Raw genomic sequence first — 18159 nt, 5'->3', positions numbered from 1 at the left:
GCTGCCTGGACACGGGTAGCCTCCTGCTGGGCAGCCGTGGCTTGCATCAGTGCCTGCACTACATCCCCCATTGTGGTGACCTCCCCCCCCCCCAACATCCTCCTTCTTCCGCTGCGCTGTGCACATCAAATCCCATTCCTGACACCAGTTGTGACAAAGTTCCTCCTCTATCTTGGTGGGTCTTGTGCTTATTGGAGGATTTGCTAGCCTTGGAGCTTCATGGCAGCCCTCAGTTTGGCCATTTTTGTGAACCCACGGTCCAGGTTGACTCCTCCTGTGTCTGACCAGTAGTTGGGAGGTTTGGGGGGAACCCGGGCCCGCCCTCTACTCCGGGTTCCAGCCCAGGGCCCTGTGGAATGCAGCTGTCTAGAGTGCCTCCTGGAACAGCTGTGCAACAGCTACAACTCCCTGGGCTACTTCCCCATGGCCTCCTCCCAACACCTTCTTTATCCTCACCATAGGACCTTCCTCCTGGTGTCTGATAATGCTTGTACTCTTCAGTCCTCCAACAGTATGCATTCTCACTCTCAGCTCCTAGTGCCTCTTGCTCCCAGCTCCTTACACGCGTACCACAAACAGAAGTGAGCTCCTTTTTAAACCCAGGTGCCCCGATTAGCCTGCCTTAATTGATTCTAGTAGCTTCTTGATTGGTTGCAGGTGTTCTAATCAGCCTGTCTGTCTTAATTGTCTCCAGAAGGTTCCTGATTCTTCTGGAACCTTCCCTGTTAGCTTACCAGGGGAAAAGGGACCTACTTAACCTGGGGCTAATATATCTGCCTTCTATTACTCTCCTGTAGCCATCTGGCCTGACCCTGTCACAATATGCCTCTAACTCAAAACATAAAACATAGTGTTTATAAGCTTTTTAGGGCAGAACGTAGGGCTTAGATCCCGCAATACATAGCACGTACGCAGACCACTGTGCTATGTATTGCGGGATCTAAGCCCTACGTTCCATATCCATCTGTGATAGAAGACCAAAAATAATGAAGCCCTATAGCCCAAGGAAGGGGAAGGGGAGAGCAGCTAAATTCTCCTGTGAACAAGCACAATGGCTGCTTTACTAATAGCATATCATCCTGCCAGAGCAAAAACCAAAGTCTGGGAACACTATTAGTTTTTTCTGCACCATTTGATGAAAAAGTTAATGTGGCAGGTAAGCAGATGGAAGGAAAACTGAGAAATGACTACTGTATACCATACAGTGGAGTCGCATCTTACACAGGGGTTAGGTTCTAAAATCAGCACGTAAGGCGAAAATCGCATATAGTCAAAAACAGAGAGAGATGGAAGAATGAAAGAATAAAAAAGTGAGAAAGACTACTTCAATGTCGTTATGCGCAAACCAGAGTGCCTCAGGATGGCCAGGAGTTTTGTCTATGATCAGCAATGCTTTAAAGTCAAGTCCTTTCTCTTCAAGGTACCGCTTGACCTCCGGAACCAATCCAGAAATAATGCTGTTGTCACCCAAGCCTTTTTATTTGATTGCCAGAACACAGGCAGGAGATTTTTGTTCTTGCCTTTTAGGGCACGGGGATTTGCAGCCCTGTAGAGCAAGCCCGGCTTTATTAAATGCCCAGCCGCACTGCCACATAACAACACAGTCACATGGTCTTTAGCTGCTTTGAAGCCAGGGGCTTGTCTTTCTGATTTTGAAGTGTAAGTGCGGTTGGGCATTTTTTTTCTCAGAAGAGCCCAGTCTCGCCAGCATTAAAACTTGTTCCGGAAGATAGCCCTTTTCTTCTATGATTTTCTTTAAATGTTGGGGTAGGCTTTTGCTGCCTCTTCATTGGCAGATGCAGCTTCACCCGTAGTCTGAACGTTTCTGAGGTTGAAGCGGTTCCTAAAACTGTTAAGCCAACCTTGGCTGGCTTTGAATTCCTTCTCATCAGAAGGCTCTCCCTGTTTGGCAGGAGGTTTGAACAGTGTGTAGAGGCTAAGAGCCTTTTCTCACAACGTGTTGCCATCAACAGGCACACATTTATGGTTCATGTCTTCCAGCCATAAGTTTAATGCCTTTTCAGTCTTTACTAAAGTCTTACCATGCACTTGGCTCGTCACCTTAGCAGTTATTGGAGCACTTGATGCCACGGCTTGACGAATTTCTCTCTCGAATCCTGATGGCACGGATGCTACGTTCGTTGCGGACATATTTACGCGCCACGGAGACCGACATACCGTCTCTCGATAAGTCCAACACAGCCAGTTTTTCCTCCAGCGTTGGAACAGATCGCTGTTTCTGAGGTTGGGCACCAGATGAAGTAGTTGGCTTGCGTTTAGGGGCCATGTTGTACAAAAAATACGTATCTTTAAACACTAGAATTACACTCAGAGTGGCAAGATGCTCACCAGATTGGCGGGCAGCGATTGATCCAGCAGGGGTCGATTTATAAACCGACTCCCAAGCGCTCTCCTGTCGACTCCTGTACAGTACTCCACCGCCACGAGTTATTGTTATTTTTCTTTTTTTTTGCCGAGTGCATACAGTTGAATTCACATAAGTTAAATGCGCGTATGATGCGACTCCGCTGTGTTAAGATGAATCCTCTAGCAGCAGCAGGAGTATACTACATGTGTGGCATTAGACAGGAAGAGAAAGGGGAAAGAATTAAAGAAAAAAAGGGGATCATATGACATGCAAGGTGAAAACCCGTCCCACTTTCCACCCTCTCTCAGATTCTGACAAACATGCTCAGGTTCCCTGCCACAAAACAACAAGAAAACAATTTTTTCAAAAGTAAAATTTGCTTTCAGTGCTCATATAAGGTAAGGAGGGTATCAATAAGGAAGATGAGTTTCTGAATGGGTTTAGGTCCTTATGGCTAAGCACCAGATACATACTACACAAATTTACTAGACACAGAATACTATCATTCCTCTGACTATTCAGATGATCTACTGGAGGGAGCTAATAAGATTGTGGACAAATTTTAGAAGCCTACTTTGACAGTCTGTGTCAAGGAACCAGGAGATTTTTTAATGTGAGCAAAAAGCAGGTAACCTGTAAAACTTATAACTAAAAATAATGTAGTTATATCTGAACACTGAAGAAAACATAACAATGGGACAAATTAATTTCACTCACTATTGCACCAATGATCCTCGAATGAATTGTTCAATAAATATTTCTATTAGGCACTGAAGGGAATACTTATTTTGCTTAATCTAAAATAAACTTGTTAAATGCACCTAATATTTTTTAATACAAGACAGTTTATTTGCAAGTAAATGCAAATAAATCATATCTTCCACTCTGTTTCTGGTGCTTAGATATTACAGTGTAGATGTGATACTTCCTGGGGGGAACCAGGATTGTGAGACACTTCACTACCACCTGCCCTTAGGGTGAGAAGCCTTGTCTATGCCTGCCATGGGTCAGCTTCCTGACTCAACCAGCCACAGGCAACACAAGCTCTCCCCTAAGCCTATGCAGGCCCCCCCCCCTCTACCTGTTAGAGAAGGAGTGGGCAAATTACAGCCCTCCGGATGTTTTAATCTGGCCGTCGAGCTCCCGCTGAGGAGCGGGGTCAGGGGCTTGCCTCGCTCCACGCGGCTCCGAAGCAACAGCACGTCCCCCCCTCCGGCTCCTAAGCATAGGGGCAGCCAGGGGGCTCTACACACTGGCCCAGCCCAACTGCCAACCCGCAACTCCCACTGGCCGGGAACCATGGCCAATGGGAGCTACAGGGGGGCACCTGCAGACGTGGCAGCGCGCAGCTGCGCCTCTGTGTAGAAGCCAGAGGGGGGACATGCCACAGCTTCTGGGAGCTGCTTGAGGTAAGCGCACCCTACAGCTTACATCCCTGACCCCCTCCCGTGCCCCAATCCACAGCCCCACCCCTGATCGCCCTCCCAACCCCTCAGTCTCAGCCCAGAGCACCCTCCTGCACCCCCAACCCCTCATCCTCAGCCCCACCCCAGAGCCCTCACCCCCTCCTGCACCCCAACCCCCAATTTTCGTGAGCATTCATGGCCTGCCATACAATTTCTATACCCAGATGTGGCCCTCGGGCCAAAAAGTTTGCCCACCCCTGTGTTAGAGATAGGCAACTCCTGTGCCTTCCAAGCATCTCCCTGGAGTGTCTAGCCCCTGCTCAACAGGCCATTTGCAGTATTCACGGATTCATTTCTCTCAAAGAAGCAGTATATCCCAGCTTCTCAGTTACAACTTAGATCACCACTCCACTTAACATACAGCACTCAAACAAGTTTATAAATAAATACAAGCAACAGTTTTATTTAACAAAAGAATAGAGATTCAAGTGATAGCAAGTAGAAGTACTGGAAACAAATGGTTACATATAAAAGAGTCCTAACATGCATTCTAGAACCTATAAATACTTCATGTCTTATAGACCAGAAGTTCACCCCCAAAGCCCTTCTAGCATTTTTCATCCACGAAGGCTGTGATCCCTTTTTCATGAGACAAGCCATACTGTCAGCTTGTCTCCTTGGTGAAGGATGCTGGGTGTTTCTTGATACCCTTAGACCAGTGGTTCTCAACCTAGTTACTACTGTGGCCCGCAAATGCGGCCCACAATATGTTATGTGGGCTGCATCCAATACTACCTGTATGGCCCTGAGGATGTCACATGGGCTGCTGCTGTGTGTTGATCAGGCCGCAAGCTGACCATGGGCCGCAGATTGAGAACCACTGCCTTAGACATATTACTACAGTCTTTGTTCTTATTCATACACAAGACATTCCCTGCTGACTGTTTTTTCTTGTGGTCTCCCTTTCTCGTGGGCTTTGCAATCATTTAATTAGCATCTGGCTCCATATGTAAATAGGCTTCCATTATAAGACACACAATATATAATGACCAGATAGACAAATAAGTGTCTGCTACTTCTTGAAAGGAACCTGTTTAAGACAAGTCACCTTTTGGTTTCCTGCCTTAACTTCAAGGCTTTGAGAACATAATTTCCAGTACAGAGAAATAACTCCTTAAATACTATACTTACATACATTTCAAAATGATCATGGTGACCAGTGGGTTACTGCCTCTTGATAGACACCTCACATGCCACCCTTAGGTGAACTTAATATGCATATATCTGACCCAGAGGACCCCTGTAAAACCCTATGCATCCCCTTTACCCTCTGGCACTAAGAGGTTCCTGGGTCACAATAGACATATCAGTCATTTCAAGGCTTCTGAATCATTCAATGTATGCTTTGGATACCAGTACTATGTATGTACTGGAACCTATTAAACTGTACTGGTTGATATAGTGTTTTAGTTTTATTTATTTATTTTGGAGGGGGGAAGAGAGGGAGGAATACTAAGATTCCTGCACACAATCAATAGGAACACCTTTTCCTCCTCCCAACTCCAGGCCACAAGAGGCCCAAAGATTTCCCAGATTAATTTTATAGCTGTGAAAAAAAACAAATATCACACTGTTGATGGGATGGTAGTAAATTGAATCAATGTACTGCATACAGACACTATGTACTTTGCAAACATTTATAAAAAAATTTATTTCTCAATCAAAAATTTCCAAACTTGACAAAGGTCTACACAAGTTTAGAGTATATATTTTAGACCCCCAATTCAGCAAGCCTTCAGACACACGCTTAACGTCACAATTTTTTTAGACCATTCACATCCATAATGTCAAGCATGTGTTGAAGTACTTGCAGGATCAGTGCCTAAGTTACCAAAGCACAAAACAAAAACCAAGGAAAACCTTGCTGTATCAGGTAGCTAGAAATGTCTAAGTAGAATTTTTTGTGGTTTTTTTTTTTTTTAAATATTTAATTATGGTTTGAGAACAAACACACTAGGACTTTTTTTTTCCTGACATAAGTAATTATACTGGAACTGCCATAACTAGAGCATTACTAATAGGACACTATAAGACTCTGTACTGGTGTTGTCTCCATGTGCCATCTTTGGCAAATCCCTTAACCTCTGTTATTCAGTTTCCCCATCTGTATAAAGACAATACCACTTACTTAATCTGAAGGTTAGCTGGGGTTTGTGAAGAGCTCTGAATATTAAAAATTATGTATAAATGCTCAGTATTTTTCATCAAAATATGGTGCAGTAATTAGTGGGACAAAATAACCCTTCATCTTCCTCCAAGAGGAAAATCCTTTGGGGATTTTGTTATTTTGGGTTTCCTTTTGGATTCTTCTCCCCATACACATACACCCCTAAAACGTCAACAAAATGGAAGGCACTGCAAATCTTTTTTCAGTGCTGGTCCAGTAATAAGATTATAGAGTCAATATGTTGTTTTACAGTATTTCTACTCTAGCCTTGTAATTTTTCTTCAGGAATGCCACTCAGTCATTATAAAGGACATATACTAACTAATGCACATGCTCTACTGACTAGTGTATATGAGTAACTAGGAAGGCAACTGTAAAGCCAGTTATTTATCAAATAACTATTTGATGTCTAAAGTTTGTATGCAGCTACAAATCAGATTAGAAATACATAAATTGAAGCTGGGATACCTTTTGAATTAATCAAACTCAAAGCTTTAGGGAAAATAAATATGAGACAATTAGCTGCAAAGCATTAACATGACCGGTTCAGCTGTTCAAATCCAGCAAGCAATTTGAGACTCTAAAGAACTTCAGGAAAGGTGAAAATTGTTTGATTATTCAGAAGCAAATGAGAACTACACCAGGAAAGATTGTACATGTCATAAACTCTTACCCCCTTTGGCTCAGGCACAACCAAATGAGTACACTTATTATTGAGGCTCAGCTGGCAATCCCCTCCATAAAAAGTAATCAAAGCCCACAGCACACTTCGGTCTTCAGATGAAATCTAATAGGAAGTTAAAAATAAACCTTTTAGATCTATGCAACAATACTTCTTTTGCTTGAAGAGCATTATTATAGCTTGTAAAATATTGTTTAGCAATTTGAATAACGTTCTACTTCCTACCATTTTTAAATAGAGGATTAGTATGAAAGTTTACACAAAACACTGAAGGATAATTCCTTAACCCATACAATGAAAAGAAACTTTAGAGATGTTCCTCACTTTTGCTAACCTGAAATTAAGGTATTATTTTGGGGGGAGAAGGAGCAAGTAACAACTATAGTACTAAAATGCAAATATCAGGTTTTGTAGATTCATTTAAGACAGCCTGTTCATTTAACTTCAACCATTACCTTACAAAACTAGCTACTCGAAAAAAAACCTCTTGCAAGTAAAGTCCATAAAGCAGTCCTTTTTATCGTATCAGCATTCTCCAACCTAGGGAATGTCATTATTGAATAACAACCAAAAATCTGTTGTTTATCCAAGGCAATGGCTACCTAATTCCTAGGCATTTTATGTAATTGTAATGACCAAGACACCTGCAGCCTTAAACAAATCCCAATTTCAACATTCTTCAGATTTTTAACAATGAGGATAAATTCATTTGAAGTATTAATGTCTGTTACGGAGAAAGGCACTAACAAAGTAAAATAGAATTAAGACCAGGAGACCACATTTAACAACACAAGAAGACAATCAGAAGAGCCTGTTGCCTCTAACAGATTACGCTCTATTCTGCCTGACATGCCAGGTAAACCTGGACAATCATTCATATGCAACAGAAAATTAACATTTTCCTGAAAGCACCAGCAATAGCAGCAATATAAAAACCATAGGGCACCACCCTGTAAAGGTGACTGCACCTGTTCACACACTGATTTCAATAGGAATGCTCACAGTGTTCAGAGTTAATCAAATGAATACATCTTTCCCAGACTCTAGCCTAGCCTGTCTCAAATTTTAGATGTGGTACTTCCAGTAAAGTGTTAGTGCACGGAAGAATAGGTATAATCATAGTGATCAGTTATTCTGCTTAGTGCATGGATAACAAGCAAAACAAAAACAACCCAGAAATAAGAAGTTGTACAAAATTTACAAGTAAAAGACACTCAATTCCTGCATGCTGCTCTCTGCATACTATAGTTTCCCTTTATTGCTAAATGCCATATAAATCATTCCCCTTTTATGCTAAGTGTTGAATGATTCTTGGATCCCCATGTCTGATATCCAATTAAGTATTTAGTCATATGCTGCTCAGGTAGTGGTTCACCTATTGTACACCGAAAAAGAAAAGTCATGGTACATATAGAAAGATAAGGAAAACAAGAATCAGAATACAAAAGTATACAAATGTATTGTAATTATTCTAAGTTATATTTCTTTAAAATCGTTATATTCTCACCTGAGAGAGACAAGCAGTGACTCCAAAAAAAATCTGACATGATTCTGGAGAGAAACCATTCACCCTGGGAAACAGATGTCAAGGACATAACAAAACCAAAATGGAAATTTCTTTAGGGGTTTCAGAAGAGAATTAATGATATTATGCACAGCACTTTGCATAGATTTTATCATTAAAAAAGCCAAACCAATAAACAAACAAACAAAAGCTAGTCCTTCAAAGTGAGAGTTTTTTTTCTTCAAGTTGCAAGTTTCAGTGAAAATTCAAAAGTTTCTAGTCAAACTGATCCAGATTACTTCGAACTACTGTGGGGGCCCAAATGGCACTCCTCCTGGACAGCTTTCTCAGCACATTCTATCCCACTAAAAGAAAAAAAGAAAAACAACAAAAGATATGAAACCATCAACTTATTTTTCAGACATGTATCTTGTCTTTATAACCAGGGGCCCTCCATACTGGAGGATCACAATCACATAACTCTGCTTGACTTTTTGATATTTTATTCCTGCTTGTCTTATGATTTAGCTCCTGAACCTAACACTAACACACTCACTGGGACCACTCGTATGCGTCGAGTTAAGCATGTACAGAATAAGGACCTTAATTTTGACTTAGTTTTGTTCCTCCGCCCCCACCAAGTGTTTTGGAAGGGAAAGGGAATCATAAATATTATAAACAATACTAAGATTTCGTCTTTTGGATTTCATTGTCTTTTCAGAGTAGTTGAAACACAGCAGTGAAATGGTGCTTTTTTTGTAAAAAGTCCAACAAAATCTAATTAAAAATCTATTTGTACTTCACAATTTATACAGAAAGTGTGTGTACACTTCTTGCTGATATACTCCTGTTCTCTGCACAGTTGAGGGCACCAGTGAAACTCATGAGATGCTTGGAAGTTATTCACTGAGCTACTGCTGCTCAATATGCTATGAGCAGCTGCTAAGCCAGAGACTGGATCATCACACTTCATCCAAGCAGCAGAGGATTCTGCCTTAGCTCTTTTTTCTTTTTTAGCGATATCAAAGTGAAACTTATAAGAACTTTCACCAGAAAGGTATAACGTTCCTCATCTGACCACAGCTTAATAGTACTATACTAGAAACAAAACAAAAAAAACATATTCAAAGATGGCGATAGCATGCTCATTATTGTACATTTCTATTGGCTAAACCTGTAACAGGTAGTCTGGAAGAGCTCTTCTTCAAATGTTTACAACGTTCAGCAGAACTCTGAGGATAACAAACATTTACAGTCATTTTATGTAGTACTCTCATACGCCTCCATGGCTTCACTTTTTTCCCCCTTTAATATACACAGGAGAGCTTTTGCCTGGCCTTGGTTTCTGATTGAAAACACTGATTAGAGAATGCTGGAAACTGCCAGGCAACAGAAGGAAAATTCTTCAAATTAAATCAGCACCCCAGAATACACAGGACATAAACATATTAATAACACTATGCAAATTTTAACCACAACTTGCATGTTTAAGAAAAAACAGATATTGTTGAGACATTATTTTATACAGCTGATATAGATATAAATACACACACACTTATACTGTAACTGACATCACAAAATGCAAAAACTGCTATGATTACACCTTTAATTCCTACATTACCATAGAGTGCCATGAACATATACGGCACCTTGTAAATAATAACTAAACCACAGGGACTGAAGACCGTACATAGCAAGTGGAAAGCTGTCAATGACTGCCACAGCACACTAAAATTTACAAGAATATAACCAGTTTTACTGCTGTTACAGATAGTGTTCAAACAGCAATAAGACTAATGAAAAGTTTTTATACGTTTCACTTTAATACTGCTTAGAAACATATAAGGCAGAGGTTCTGCTACTTGGTGGAGGTCTATTCCCTGCATTAGCAGCTGCTCATAGCATACTCAGCAGCAATAGCTCAAGAGTTCGAGTTTCAATGGAGATCTCACTTGTATACCGAGCAAGAGTGAAACCGATCCTTTTCATTCTGCCTCTAAGAAAAATTACAAGAAGAACAAAGGTGTGAAAAGTGGGAATGGAAGACAAAAGAACGAAAGAGAAAGAAAGAACTGTAAAGCTCCCATTTATTTGCCAGTTGCAAAGAAGGAGAAGAGTGCAGACTATCTCCTACCATCTGTCAGAGCAGTAAGAAAGAGAGAAACTCCTCCCACTGCCTCTTCGGTTGCTAGTAGGAGAAAGTATAATTGCCCCTCTTTTCAGGATGGTAAAATAGGAAAAGTGATCTGTGCTTACCTGAATATTTCTTTTCTTTGAGTAATAAGAACAGCAGATCCATTACAAATGTGTATGTCAGCCTGCTTGCAGGTTGGGGACAGAACCAGATTTGTCAGATGCTGGCACCAGGGGAATGCCCTGCTCCCATAAGTTCCCTCCCACTAAGATAACTTCTACAGCCAGGATAATTCAATCTCAGTTCTGGTCACCCCATCTCAAAAAAGATACATTAGCACTGGAAAAGATACAGAGAAGGGCAACAACAACGATTAAGGGTATGGAAAAGCTTCTGTATGAGGAGTGATTAAAAAGACTGGAACTTTTCAGCTTTTCAGAAAAGAGACGACTAAGGGGGGATATGATAGAGGACTATAATATCATGACTGGTGTGGAGAAAGTGAATAAGTATTATTTACTCCACATAACACAATAACCAGACTCCCCTCCCCACCCCCCATGAAATTAACTGGCAGCAGGTTTAAAACAAAGGAAATATTTCTTCACACAACGCACAATCAACCTGTGGAACTCGTTGCAAGGGAATGTAGTGAAGGCCAAAACTATAACACTGTTCCAGATACATTCATGGAGGATAGGTCCATCAATGGCTATTAGCCAAGATGGTCAGGGATGCAACCCCATGCTTTGGGTGTCCCTAGCCTCTGACTGCCAGGAGCTGGGACTGGACGACGGAATGGATCACTCAAGATTGCCTGTCCTGTTCATTCCCTCTGAAGCACCTGGCACTGGCCACTGTCAAATGACAGGATGCTAGGATAGATGGGACCATTGGTCTGACCCAATATGGCTGTTCTTATGTAAATCTACCTTCCTAAATAGTAGGTTGTGTTAACTATATTTTCAGAAAAAAGCATAAGGGTTTCTCCTACTACAAAGCATGGTAAATTGCACTTAACAACAACAAACCCAAATCTTTGGATGTCCATTGCCATCTCTATTCTGTATGATCCATTTGTGTGCAGGATGGGCCAGATCTGGGGACCTTGTTACTCTAAGAAAATAAATTTCCATGTAATCACAGATAATTTTTCTATTCTTCATTCCAAGGGCCACAGAACTCTTACAATGGGATTTTTATAGCCATGTGCCACCAGGGTGAGAAGCAGGGCAATCCTTTTAATATGGATATCCAAAATGAGGTAGTGCATATATTATATCCTCCATCTTCCACTGGGCAGTAAGCATGGAAAAGACTTCTGCCAAAACTAAGGAAATGGCATTCACTAAGACTGGATGACCGGATGACCAATATGCAAAATTTGGTGAAATTATGTATTGAGGGCTATGTGGCAGTCTATCAGACCTCGATATTGTATAGGAGACATGATTACTCTGCCCTGAGACTGTCAGTGCTCCTAAGGACTGGACTTTGAAGTTTAACAGAACAAGTCTGTTATCTATGGAAGGAACAGTGCTCTGAGACCTCACTTAATCACTGTGTTCTACCTGGTGGATGCTGTACTCTCTCTTTCTGGAACCTTCCCTGAAAAGAATCAGGAGAATCTACAAACAAACAAAAAAGCAGAGAATATACAACTGGAGCTAGATCTCTGAAAACAGATAAGATTGGGTAAGAGGCAGAGGAGGAATCTATCCAGTAATTCCAGGTATCATATACACTTTAGAGCATAGAAGCATGCCTGTGAATGAGTTCAGAATTCATAACAGGCTCCAATAAGAACTGGATTTTTGTTTCTGATACTACTTGCTGCCCATTATGGCCATCTTCTGTTATTCTTCTAAGATGAAATCTTGTACTTGACAGTATTTATCCTCATCCCCAGTCAATGACTGACTTCCTTGCTACCATATGTGTGCGTTTGTCCTGAATCCAAGATAGTCCAGGAACCGTATCACTCGGTGTGTTTGCTTCAGCTTTGTCTTGGTACAGATTCCTCATCAGAAAAATTGTCTAGAAAAAGATACGCAAATTTCCTTCTTCCCTAAATCCAGTATTATTGATACCATGATCCTGGAGAGAGTCCGTAGGGAACACATTGAAACATCAAATGAAAATGATCCAAGTTGGGAAAAGATAAGAATTGTCTGAACATGGTAAAATGGGAATGCTCTGAAAACAAACCTCCTTTAGATGCTTCAGACAGGGCCCTGCTCTGCTTCTCCCTGGTTCTCTGAGGCTAAAAATAGGATGAGGAGCAGGCTGTAATCCATCACCAGATGCACATGACTGATGACTGAATTCATGCGATAGCTTTGCATGGGTTGCTGAGACTGGGAACCAGATAAAATTGTTTCTGTAATTCTTGCGTAGCTCCATAAGGTATGACCTCTGGACAGTGTCCTGTGACCACATTTGATTAAAGCTATAGATATCCCTATAGATGCTGGAAAAACCTCAGAAGGGTACGGGGAGTTCAGGGGAAGCTCCCAAAAATTAAAATGCAGCCCTGGGACACTAATCTGGTGTAATGAACCAAACTGTTAGTCTGAACATTTGAAACAAATTTTGTAATTTTCCTCAGAAAAGCTCTGCATCCAGGGGATCTGGTTGAGCCACCTGCTGCTGGGGAGGCAAAAAAGAAAACGGAAGGAACTTCAGAAGGCAGGGCATTTCCCTGCTACCAGTCTCTGACAGGTCTGGTTCTGCCCCTACTCTGCAAACAGACTGAAATACCAATCGTAACAGAGCTGTGGACCTCAGCATGAAGACGACATGCTCCAAAAGAACTTATCAGACAAGTCAAGAATGACATAAAATATAGGAGCCCAGCAGGAACAGATACAGGAATGATCCTCCCCATATGGGACATGCTCTTGCTGTCTCTGAATAAGTAAACAAACTCTGCAGTACAGCATTCAATGTGGAATTTCAAAAGTGATTAAGTGTTGGCCTAATTCTGCTGCCAGTGAAGTTGTGGAAGTAGTAAGGCCAATGCTGAGCACTTCTAAAAATCCTATCCTATCATAGGATGTTTTCAGATTATTACTTCTCACACTTTCTAGCAGCGTCCCCTGGACCCATAAGGGGAGCACCCTCAACAGCTATCAACTTTTTTATCAGATTCCGGCAAGTAGCTTTAGTCTACTGGCTAGTAGTTATCTGGTAAGTATTTCAAGCCCTTTTAAACATTCAAAGGGCAGAAAACGCGCACTGCATCTTTGGCAGTCAAAAAGAATTCTATCCTTTTACACCTTTAGAACCTGGTACAAAGGGAAGAAAAGGTAACACAAGAGTCTGAGCCCATCTGCCAGGCAATTCTCACGGAAGGAAAGCATCAGCCTGAATCACTGTCTGTTATAAAGGCTCTCCTAGGACCAAATTTTCAAACACGCTTCAAACTTCACCCTTGCAAGAAGGTTGCTTCATTACCCAATCTGCATCCCTGGACAAACAGGCTATGCACAAACTGGTGAGGTAGGCAACTACCTGGTTCTCTGTGCACACGCAGACTGCTTATGCACAAGTGTAGAGGCCTGTCTGAAAATCTGGCCACCAACATCCAGAAATTACAATGATAACATGGTATTTTTCTGGTTACCGGTGTCTCCACAGCTTGCATTTTACTAAATGTAGAGATTGTAAAAAAATTCTGAATTGATGTCCTAAAGACTGTGCTGTATCTGCAGGAGCTGCATGGCTTCCCCACACTGCCCTGCCAATGTGCAAATCCTTCCTTTTCACAAAGCTATTACTCTATATCTCACCTATCAGTACTCATCCTGCACAACATTTTCAAAAGACGAGCCTGGGAGCCTAAATTCATAATTTTGCTAGACCCTAAAAATCAGGAACAGACTAGAGACCCTGGATTTATGGTTTATTACAACATTCTATAACCGACAAACAACACCCCCTCACCAACCAGGCTGCTTTCCTCCCAATGACTGGAGAGGTGTTAATGGATCACTTCACTTGAATGGTCCCTTGAAATATGTAGTAACTACTTAAGCTAAACAATTTGTTCTACCTTGTATTTAGCTGTGACACTCAGAGTAAGTTTCCCAGACTTGAAGAAGAGCTCTGTGTAAGCTTGAAAGCTTGTCTCACTCACGAACTGCAGTTGGTCCAATAAAAGACATTACCTCACACACCTTTTCTCTCTACTATCCTGGCACTGACTTGGCTACAACACTGCATAAATCCTTCTCTGGACATCCCTATTGGCAAAAAAGTGTAAGAGCTTGTCTACACTTACCGGAGTTCAACACACAGCGATCGATGCATCGGCAGCGAATCGATCTCCCGCTGACTCCCGTACTCCACCGGAACAAGAAGCCCAAGGGGAGTCAACTGCACAGTGTGGACCCCCTGGTAAGTAGATGTAAGTACGTTGACTTCAGCTACGCTATTCACACAGCTGAAGTTGCTTAACTTAGATCGATCTCCCCGCCCAGTGTAGACAAGGCCTTAGTGTCCATGTCCATTCAATCTTTGCCTTAGCAGAAAAGCCAAAATGTTAAGTAACCTGTGGCCTTCAACTAAAACAACATCTAAGGATGGCATTGCTACAAACTGAAAAATACACTAAAATTTTAAAAATCTACACCTTAAATAAACAGTACATAGAAATAATATAGCATGGGGAATGCACTACCACATGCTCCAGTGTTATGAATGCTATTAAAGAAGTCACCTGGCAATATGGGCAGCAACCTGGCTGGGGGAGGCTAGTGCCCAGTCCTGCCCCTTCCACCCAAAGCCTCGCCCCGGAGAGCCGGGAGGGCGGGTGGCACAGCCCCAGCCCTGGAGCACTGGGAGGACAGTGCAGCCCCAGCGCCAGCCTGAGCCAGGGCCACGGTAGAGAGTCAGAGGAACTGGCAGGAGGTGTCTGGGGTTGGAGTGTAGGCGAGGCCATGCCTGCCTGTTTCGGGAGGCCTGGCAATAATCATTACAGATAAATTATACCACCATTTGTACATGTTCAGATCTTTAGAAATTCACTTATTTGACTGAAATTTCCATACTTTGCCTCTGCTGTAAGATTATTTGTTTTGAAAGTGTAAACTCTGAAAAAGTGAAAAAAAATCCCCACTTTTCATCATTTTAAAAGAATGTACTGCTTTTCCCTTCTTCCCAAATAATTCTCAAATGGCTCAGCTTTGAAACTTGCCCTGCTAATAGCCTTCACAAACCAGTATGTCCATGACCAAGCTTTTAAAACTTGGCAAAATAACGTGATTTAAAAAAAAAAAAAAAAATCACTCTTGGACATACTAAATCAATCATCTGCTAACCATTTCTGCAATACCTAATTAAGGCCTATCACTCTTTGTTACATTAATACTGCATGTTCTCCCCAACCAATCTGACATGCATAGGGGTCGCTACTCATGGGCTGCTGCTCGGAAAACTTGCTGCAGAGATACTGTACATAGTTCATTGAAAACAAAACCAAGTTACTGCAAAAGAACGGCCACAAATTGAGGGCATTAAAAAAATAAAGGGATAACCAATTTAGAGTATCTGGACCATGGACCAATATACTGCAAATTCAAAACTTTCATTAAAAAGAAATAATTCTGGCCCCTTTATACAAAAGATACAACCATCACAACATAAAGAGACATGCTGCTACTGAGTTAACCCAGACTTGAAGAAAACTGTCTCAAGGCAGTACTAGAACCAAATGCTGGGGAACTTGACACTTTATTCACCTTCACTGAAGGTTTAACTTAAAAGCCTGACTGAAACCACTGAATGCTGATAATGCTGAAGGTGTCTTTGCAAGTCATCCATGCAACTCCCACCCCCCCCACCCCCGTCTTCATTTTTTATTAAATGGAAATACAATACATTATAAAATACAACACTTAAGTCAGAAAAGGTTACAAAATTAAAGTAAGTCAAGAAAGTGAAAATTTATGGTTATACAGCAACACTGACTCAGCCAACCTGCACAGTGTCTTCTGATGCAGATTTTTATAGCATAAACACAGATGAAGCTACATTCTTAATCAGAAAGAACAGGAATAGATAATACTAGACATATGAAGTGTAGCTGAGTTACCATTTATTATTTGCATTGTGATGACACTATTATTAGACATTTTGGCCCTGATACTGCAAATGTGTACGCATGTGGTTTACATTTACTACCACAGGTAGTAACAGTGGGACCACCTGCATTAGTAAGGTTAACCACACGTGTAAATGCTTGCAGTATTACAGCCTTATCTTCTGTATTTCCTGATTTTTTGGCTTTAACAGTGTGCGCATATTGCTGCAACAGATTTTAACACTTAATATGCAAAATATATACTTTAATTTTTACATATTTTTCATACGTATGTTACAGTTTGAACAACTCAATAGGAAGGATACGGCAGAAGAGCTCCACACTGAACAGACAAAATCACCCAGGAAGGCTGCAAGACAAAATTAATGAAGTATATTTTTAGTGAAGTATCTGCAGCAACACACACAAATAATAGTTTGATTTCTGTCTGTATTCATTTTAAAACCACTCTTCAGTTCTACACCTTTCCTCTTAAGATCACCAAGTGCTTTATAAACAATTTACTTAATCCTCACAACAGCCCATGTGATATTACTAGCTTTTAAACACAGATAAACTGAAGCACAAAAAATTAGTGGTCACACAGCAAGTCAGCAGCAAAGACTGGAACAGAACCCAGGTTTCCTGACTTTCAGTCCCCGGCTTTAAACACCATATATTTGGACTCCCTTAAAGATATGAAGAATTCAAAATATATGTATTTATTTTGAGGATTTAATCCTCTCCCCGCTCCCAAAGATTCATTTTGTTTTTCCTTAAACTTTTTTCCAGCTTTACCTTTTCCATTTTCTCTATTTCTTTTCCCTATTTTAGCCACACACTATAACTACTTTTAGTCCCTTTGATTTCCCTCTCTCTTCATACTTAGGCTTATCTTCTTGATTTAAAAAAAGAAAAGGAGTACTTGTGGCACCTCAGAGACTAACAAATTTATTGGAGCATAAGCTTTCGTGAGCTACAGCTCACTTCATCGGATGCATTCAGTGGAAAATATAGTGGGGAGATTTATATTCACAGAGAACATGAAACAATGGGTGTTATACACACTGTAAGGAGAGTGATCACTTAAGATGAGCTAATACCAGCGGGGGGGGGGGGGGGGGGGGGGGGGGGGACCACGACCTTTTGTAGTGATAATCGGGGGGGACGGACGACCTTTTGTAGTGATAATCAAGGTGGGCCATTTCCATCAGTTGACAAGAACGTCGGGGGGGGGGGGGGGGGGGGAGGAGGGAAGAGAATAAACATGGGGAAATAGTTTTACTTTGTGTAATGACCCATCCACTCCCAGTCTCTATACAAGCCTAAATTAATTGTATCCAGATTGCAAATTAATTCCAATTCAGCAGTCTCTTGTTGGAGTCTGTTTTTGAAGTCTTTTTGTTGTAATATTGCGACTTTTAGATCTGTAATCGAGTGACCAGAGAGATTGAAGTGTTCTCCGACTGGTTTATGAATGTTATAATTCTTGACATCTGATTGGTGTCCATTTACGTAGAGACTGTCCAGTTTGACCAGTGTACATGGCAGAGGGGCATTGCTGGCACATGATGGCATATATCACATTGGTAGATGTGTAGGTGAACGAGCCTCTGATAGTGTGGCTGATGTGATTAGGCCCTATGATGGTGTCCCCTGAATAGATATGTGGACACAGTTGGCAACGGGCTTTGTTGCACGGATAGGTTCCTGGGTTAGTGCTTCTGTTGTGTGGTATGTGGTTGCTGGTGAGTAT

The 18159-nt window shown here is 41.4% G+C and overlaps 1 protein-coding gene across 6 annotated transcripts in view; it reads right to left on the bottom strand.

Annotated features, from left to right (window-relative positions):
* PAXIP1 (PAX interacting protein 1) overlaps nt 1–18159 on the bottom strand; it is an 87835-nt gene that overhangs the window by 59072 nt on the left and 10604 nt on the right. For 5 of the 6 annotated variants that reach the window (XR_005224091.2, XM_043541563.1, XM_037891087.2 and 2 more), the window contains exons 3-5: nt 16730–16773; nt 8191–8254; nt 6675–6788 (exon numbers count right to left, since the gene is read on the bottom strand). Coding sequence is in view for 5 of the 6 variants with exons in the window: in XM_043541563.1 (XP_043397498.1) it covers nt 6675–6788; nt 8191–8254; nt 16730–16773 (222 nt within the window). In the remaining variant the exon portion in view is untranslated. Of the gene's footprint in view, nt 1–2042; nt 2222–6674; nt 6789–8190; nt 8255–16729; nt 16774–18159 lie in introns of those variants that run through there. The other variant, XM_037891089.2, reaches the window with a different exon arrangement.

The sequence above is a fragment of the Chelonia mydas genome, chromosome 2 (genome assembly GCF_015237465.2).
Source record: "Chelonia mydas isolate rCheMyd1 chromosome 2, rCheMyd1.pri.v2, whole genome shotgun sequence".
NCBI classification, from domain to species: Eukaryota; Metazoa; Chordata; order Testudines; family Cheloniidae; genus Chelonia; species Chelonia mydas.
The sequence above is the reverse complement of the archived record's forward strand: the minus strand, read 5'-3'. Positions and strand labels throughout refer to the sequence as shown.